This window comes from Myotis lucifugus, unplaced genomic scaffold, assembly GCF_000147115.1.
Source record: "Myotis lucifugus unplaced genomic scaffold, Myoluc2.0 scaffold_692, whole genome shotgun sequence".
In the NCBI taxonomy this organism is placed as follows: domain Eukaryota; kingdom Metazoa; phylum Chordata; class Mammalia; order Chiroptera; family Vespertilionidae; genus Myotis; species Myotis lucifugus.
The window spans coordinates 18075-25456 of NW_005871740.1; the positions used below are offsets into that span (position 1 = coordinate 18075).

Below are 7382 nucleotides of genomic sequence, written 5' to 3' on the forward strand. Positions count from 1 at the left end.
GAAATGCTGAAAGGTATCCTTTAACAAGAGGAAGAAGAAGAAAAAGGTAAAGATACAAATTATGAACAACAAATACACTTCTGTCAACAAGTGAATCTAAAAATCAAGTGAATAAAAAATCTGATGAACAGAATAAACTGGTGAATAAAATAGAATCAGGGGCATAGAAAGGGAGTGGACTGACAATTCTCGGGCGGAAAGGGGTGTGGGAAGAGACTGGACAAAAATCGTGCACCTATGGATGAGGACAGTGGTGGGTGGGTAAGGGCAGAGAGTGGGGTGGGAACCGGGTGGAGGGGAGCTATGGGGGGAAAAAGAGGAACAACTGTAATAATCTGAACAGTAAAGATTTTTTAAAAAGCTAAAAAAAATAAGACACAGGGGTTATAATAACTGCAGAGAGAATAGTCAATAGTACTGTAGTAACTTCATACAGTGAGAGAAGGTAACTAGACTTATGGGGATAATTAACATTGTAATGTGCATAAATATCAAATCACTAAAACTAATATTGTAAGTCAATTATATTTCAATTAAAAAATTGATGCTACAGAACCTGCACTCCTGCCTGTACAACATGGCACAGGAATTTTGTTAGCATGCACTTTGGGTTTAAAACTCACAAGCGTGGCTACTGACCCCTCTGCGCTGAAGGAGGGGAAGCCGAGCGTCCTGTGCACAGTCCTAGGAGTTGGTTCCCTCAGTCTGGTAGCGGCGGGATCCTTCTTCCTCCCGCCGCAGGCTTTCCCCGCCCATTACCCTGAGAACCAATCATCGAGCCGGACTTTGGAGCCGGGACCAATCAGCGATCTCTGCTACAGTTCCCTCCCCCACACCCTCAACCACACGGCGGCGCCATGTTTCAAGGGCAGCGAGGATGGTTCTGCCGCAGCGTCAGTGGGAACCTGAGGCAATTCTGGGGTAGGAAGCGAGGGCGAAAGGGTGGGCGGGGTGGTGAAGGCCCCAGGGTCCTTGCTGGCTCACCCCCTCTTCGCTCTTGCCTCCACAGTGGCCGAAGGGGGGACCATCAGTGACCTGAGGGCCGCCGACTTCCTGTTCAGCTGCGATGCTTCGCACCCCGACACGCTGAGGTACCCGACTGCCAGGCCGCCCGCCATTGCCTGGCGAGTCCTGATGAGCCAGGAGTTGGAGGTGGAAACTGCGGCCGCTCATCAGTGTGGATGATCGGGAAAGACTGGAATAGAGCGAGTTTCCAGTCCTAGATGTGGGGATTAGGATACGTGGCCTTTCTCCTCTCCTTTCTGCCACGATGGCCTGGCCTCCTCCCCGTCCCCGAGTCACTTCTTGAGTTCCGGTAGTAACAGCTGCCCCTCCCACAACTCCACGCGACTTTTTTAGAAAATATGTTTTTATTGATTACAGAGATGGAACGGGATGGAGAGAGAGGGACAGAAACATCAATGATGAGAGAGGATTGTTGATCGGCTGCCTTCTGCACGCCCCACACCCGGATGGAGCCTGCAACCCGGGCCTGTGCCCTGACCTGGAACCCAACCTTGACCTCCCGGTTCATGGGTGGAGGCACCACGTGACTCCTTGGAGGCCCCTCCTATTCAATACGTTTAAACGAAATCTCCTGCATGCCCCTCATACCTGCAGTAGGTCCGGTGTTCTCCAGCTTAAAGCCTCCCTAGCTTCTTTGGACTGACAACCCCTCCCCCCATGAACCGGTCAGTGTTCAAACACCGTGGCTGTGCCCCTCCAACGCTCTCAGCACCCACTCTCACGGCCTTAGCAGCACCCCGGTCTCCTCTTGCCCTGACTCTCAGGGTGTTTTTCTGAGAGGTTGCGCTGCCTTCGCGCTGTCCACCTGATCCGCCTCCACATTGCTGTGGGGTTGTGTTTGTAAAGCCGAGGTCTAATCCCCGGCCTCAGAACCCTCAGTCTCCTGGTTACCTGTGGATAATCGTTCCTACTTCCGTTTATTTATTCTATTTCTGCAAGGTTGAATACATTCTTGTTTATTTCATAACCTAAAATATTTCCCCCCCTATTTTTTTCTCCTAGAGTCTATCAGAGCCTCGACTACATAGATGATAATGCTACCGTTTTTCATGCCTACTATCTCGCTGCAGTCGCTAATGCTGAAATTAAAAATTCAGTGGCTTTAGGTCATTTCGTTCTTCCTCCTGCATGCCTGCAAGAAGGTTAGCAAAGATCGTTCATCCAACCCCTGTTAGGCAGCCAGATCCAGCTAAGTGGACAAGCATGGACTTGGGGTCAGATTGCCTTGATGTATAGTCTAGTTTTATTTGTTTATCCTTGATTCATGCATTCACTGAGCTCCTACTGTGTGCCAGGTTTCCACCCAGGCGCTGGGGATTTGGTGCTGAATAATACACATGCAGATCTTGTCCTCACAGGGTTCACTGGCTGGGATCCAACACTCACTAGTTCTGTAACCTTTAGCAACTTCTCCCAAGTTGTTTTGAGGATAAAATGAGATAATATAAGTAGTCTGATATGTGAGCACTCAATAAACGGTTCTTTGCTAGTTTTGAATCTCTTCGTTATATTTCTGAAAATTTTCTCTATTTTTAAAGATTCATTATGATAATAAACCCATATATTTCTATTGTTCTTTAAAGTACTTTCACATTAATTATTTCAGCAACCCTGTGAAGTAAAGGTCAAGTAAATAAACTGCTTCTGAAAGTGGTTCTTTTAGTTTTCCTTGATTTGTTCTGTTCAAATCCTACCTATTTTATCTGGGCTAATTAAATATCCCACTTTAAAAATTATATATTATTTTATTCATTTCAGAGAGGAAGGGAGAGGGAGAGATAGAGACATCAATGATGAAAGAGAATCATTGACTGGCTGCCTCCTGCATGTGCCCCATTGGGGATTCAGCGCACAACCCAGGCATATACCCTGACCCGGAATCAAACCCTGACCTCCTGGTTCACAGGTCAATGCTCAATCACTGAGCCACACAGGTTGGGCAAAATATTCATTTTTATAGGTCTTGCATTATTACCCAATTATTGATGTGTATGTGTCCATCCCTAGCAAGACAGATGTACACATTCCCCATGAGCAAAGTATTAAAAAGAAACCCAAACAACTCAAAAAAGATTTCTATAGAAGAGTTTTAGAAACCCCCCAAAATTGGGTTCCTTTCATAGTTTTAATGTCCTTGTAGGACCTATTTATAATAAGTTGCTCTAAGTGGTGATGTAAATAAATTAATGACTCCTGTATTTGAGTTTAGCGTCTTAAAATGTATTTAAATTTTTAAAACTGTCAGAAATGAAAACATGCTCTTTTTTAAAAATAAAAACTATACATTATTATCCATCTAGACCAGTATTGTCTAGTAGAAGTATGAAGATGCAAATGTGAGGCACATATTAATCTTAAATTTTCTAGTAGTCACATTAAAAATAAAAAGAGCCCTGGCCGGTTTGGTTCAGTGGATAGAGCACCGGCCTGCAGACTGAAAGGTCCCAGGTTCGATTTCAGCCAAGAGCATGTACCTTGGTTGCGGGCAAATCCCCAGTAGGGGATGTGCAGGAGGCAGCTGATTGATGTTTCTCTCTCATCAATGTTTCTAACTCTCTATTCCTCTCCCTTCCTCTCTGTAAAAAATCAATAAAATATATTTTTAAAAAATAAAAAGAATAAAAAGAAATAGGTGAAATTAATTTTAAGAATGTATTTTATTTAACCTAATATATATAAAGTATCATTTTCTATATATAATAATATAAAAATTATTGAGATATTTTAAATTATGTATGTATATATATACACATACATAATTTAAAATATCTCAATAATTACTTTAGCGAGGAAGGGAGAGGTAAAGAGAGATAGAAACATCAATGATGAAAGGATCATTGATCAGCTGCCTCCTGCAACCCACGACCTGGGCATGTGCCCTGACCAGAAATCAAACCATGACCTCCTAATTCATTGGTCGATGCTCAATCACTGAGCCACACCAGCTGGACATTTACATTCTTTTTTTGATACTAAGTCTTTGAAATTCAATATGTTATGCTTACAGCACATTTCAGTTTGGACTAGTGACACATTTCAATGTGGTGCCCACATCTGCCTAGTGGCTACTACTAGGCAGAATAGATCTTGAGGAATTCTACCATTTTGTCTTTGAGTGGGCTACTGTGGAATCTTTTAGGATCTTTGAGTTAGGATGATGACATAGTCCTCTGACATACTAAGCATTGTAAAATTCCTATACTACCATGCTCACTAGACACATTGCTCTTCCACCTTTCTTTTAACAAAGTAAATTATTGAATTATTGAGGACCTCTATTCTACAAATTCCAGAATTTTATAGCTTTTTAAAATGTATATATTTTTATTGATATTAGAAAAGAAGGGAGAGAAAGATAGAAACGTCAATGATGAGAGAATCACTGATTAGCTGCCTCCTGCACGTCCCCTTACTGGGAATCGAGCCCGCAACCCCAGCATATGCCCTGGCCAGGAATCAAACCAGTGACCTCTTGGTTCCTGGGTAAACACTCAACTGCCAAGCCATGCCAGCTGGGCGATATAGCTTTTATTTTGACTGGACAATCGTTTTCTTTATTAATGCTTGGCCTAAAGACACATTTAATGAAAAGGGATATTCCAGCAGGAAAAGTTTACAACAGTGATTCTCATAATACATTGGAATCATCTGGAAAGTTTGATAGAAATGCAAATTCCTTAGCTCTTTCTCAATGATATTCAAAAGGAATCTGCATTTTAAACAAGTATCTTAGATGATTTTGATACAAGTGGGAAAATGCTGGCCTAGAAATTTCAGACTTCAAGTAAAATTCAGAAAATGTTACATTTACTTTAAGAAAATGGTATTGGTTTTTTTTTTTTTCCTATCACAGAAATAAGAAGAAAAATTGGCAGTTTTATTTGGGAACAAAACCAACATTTTCTGACAGAAAAGGTAAGAGTAAAATAAAGTACTTAATTAAAATCTATAGTTTCAAAAATTTTTGAAAGCAATATAATCTTAAAAATGTTTGCCTGTGACATGATCCAGATTAAGGAATTAAAGGTCATGCTTTTATTGAACACTATCTGATTTGACATTGTTTTTATACTAGTACAATAGTTATATTGAGATTTTTTGTATGAATAAAATTATTCACATAACTTGAAAATTTGCTTTTGTCAGTAATATTAAGGGAGTGATTGTTGCACAGTATAGACCAGTTCTTTACTGCCAGTGTAGATTCTCATTGATTAATTATTGTGCCATTTGTTAAATGTTTTGAATAACACCCCCAATACATGTGTATAATACTAAAAACTGACTTTAGCTTTTGCCATCCTGCTTCAATTTGCCTATGCTTTTGACTTCATAATCTTTATGCAATAGCCAAATTTGGGATAATTTGAACATCAAAATTAACAATGACAGTAATGGGTTATAAAACATTAAATTTTTTTAAATATTTTATTGATTTTTTACAGATAGGAAGGGAGAGAGATAGAGAGTTAGAAACATCGATGAGAGAGAAACATCGATCAGCTGCCTCCTGCACATCTCCTACTGGGGATGTGTCTGCAACCCAGGTACATGCCCTTGACCAGAATCGAACCTAGGACCCTTCAGTCCGCAGGCCGACGCTCTATCCACTGAGCCAAACCGGTTTTGGCAAAACATTAAATTTTTTAAAGTCCATGATTATATAGTGATACTTCAAAAACATAAAGAAAAAAATGGAAGAACAGAGCAAGGAAAGAAAGAAGGAAGGGATGGAGGAAGGAAAAGGTGGGATAAGAGAAAATTTCCTTACAGAATAGCAGCTAATAAATATACAAAGAATAATAGAATAGAAAATCCCCACTTTATCACTCCCAATAAAATAATTGACTTAGGCAAGGGTCATTAATGCATGATCGCAAATGATCACCTCACAGATTACTTATTATAAAGGTAAGCAATGTACCTTTACACTGGAGAGATCTATCAGACTACCACCTTAACCAATTGATTGAATTTAGCATCACCAATACTGGATGATGCTAAATTATGTTCAGCTTGATGTAATATAATAAAAAGTACACAATATTATCTGTGTAATGTTCTTGTTCAAAATGCTTAACCTGAATCTACTTATGGGTAAACAGGCAATTCTAGAATATTGAGAATTTCGGAAAACAACTAGCTGGCTTAGGCTCTTTAAAACAATGCCATTAAAAAAAAAAAAAAGGCAGGAAGGCATTCTCCTTCCAGGGAGCATGCCCATGCCATTCCATTCCCTCTCCTTCCCCCACAGGTGTGTATCATGGACTGTATATTAGGTGATATTGAGTTAACATTAATTTTTAGAAAATGCATGCTAAAAGCCTGGCCAGTGTGGCTCAGTGGTTGAGCTTTGACCCATGAACCAGGAGGTTGCGTTTCAATTCCTGGTCAGGGCACATGTTTGGATTGCAGGCTCAATCCCCAGTGTGGGGTGTTCAGGAGGCACCTGATCAATGATTCTTTCTCATCATTAATGTTTCTATAGCTCTCTCCCTCTCCTTCCTTCTCTGAAATCAATAAAAATATATTTAAAAGAAAATGCATGCTAAAGATAAGGAGTAAAATGTTATAATATCTGAAAATATTTTCAAATGGTCCATTAAAAATAAAAATTTATAGAAGGAATGCAGGGTGTAAAAATGTTAAAACTTTGTGAATCTAGGTGAAAGGTATATTGTACTTATTGTATTATTCTTTAACATTCGGTAAGTTTGAAATTTTTTCAAAATAGACAGTTAGGGAGAACATCTTTATAATATAATATGTCTAAAGCCAAGCAATTAATTTACATATTTTGTACTTTTTTTTATAAATTTGTTTTTTCTTCCCAAAGTTTTATCATCTAAAAATACTAATAGTTCTTTTATATTCTTCGGCTATGTTGTACAAAGGACCACAATATTTAATCCTTGACTTATCACAATGTTTCCAGGGACATGAATGATTATTTGACAGTAATTTTTAATTTTTTTTAAAAACATATTTTATTGATTTTTTACAGAGAGGAAGGGAGAAGGATAGAGAGTTAGAAACATCGATCAGTTGCCTCCTGCACACTCCCCACTGGGGATGTGCCCTCAACCGAGGTACATGCCCCTAACCAGAATCGAACCCAGGACCCTTCAGTCCGCAGGCCAATGCTCTATCCACTGAGCCAAACCGGTCAGGGCATGACAGTATTATTGAGTATACCAGAACTTTCGAGCTAAAAAGTTCTTAAAGATCATTAATTTAATCACTCAGTTTTAGAAATGAGAAAACTGAGGCAAAGAGAAGCAAAGACTTGTCTTGGTTCACATAGCCAGATATTATTAGCAAAGTTGAACACAATTTTCTCAGCTCCATCCAGTCCA

General features: G+C 39.6%; 1 protein-coding gene across 1 annotated transcript in view; it reads left to right on the top strand.

Annotated features, from left to right (window-relative positions):
* The first annotated feature begins 857 nt into the window (after positions 1 to 857).
* TERB2 (telomere repeat binding bouquet formation protein 2) overlaps positions 858 to 7382 on the top strand; it is a 28624-nt gene continuing 22099 nt past the window's right edge. Inside the window, exons 1-4 of the mRNA XM_006105520.1 lie at positions 858 to 921; positions 1010 to 1091; positions 2029 to 2168; positions 4880 to 4941. Of these exons, the coding sequence (XP_006105582.1) occupies positions 858 to 921; positions 1010 to 1091; positions 2029 to 2168; positions 4880 to 4941 (348 nt within the window). The remainder of the gene's footprint in view (positions 922 to 1009; positions 1092 to 2028; positions 2169 to 4879; positions 4942 to 7382) is intronic.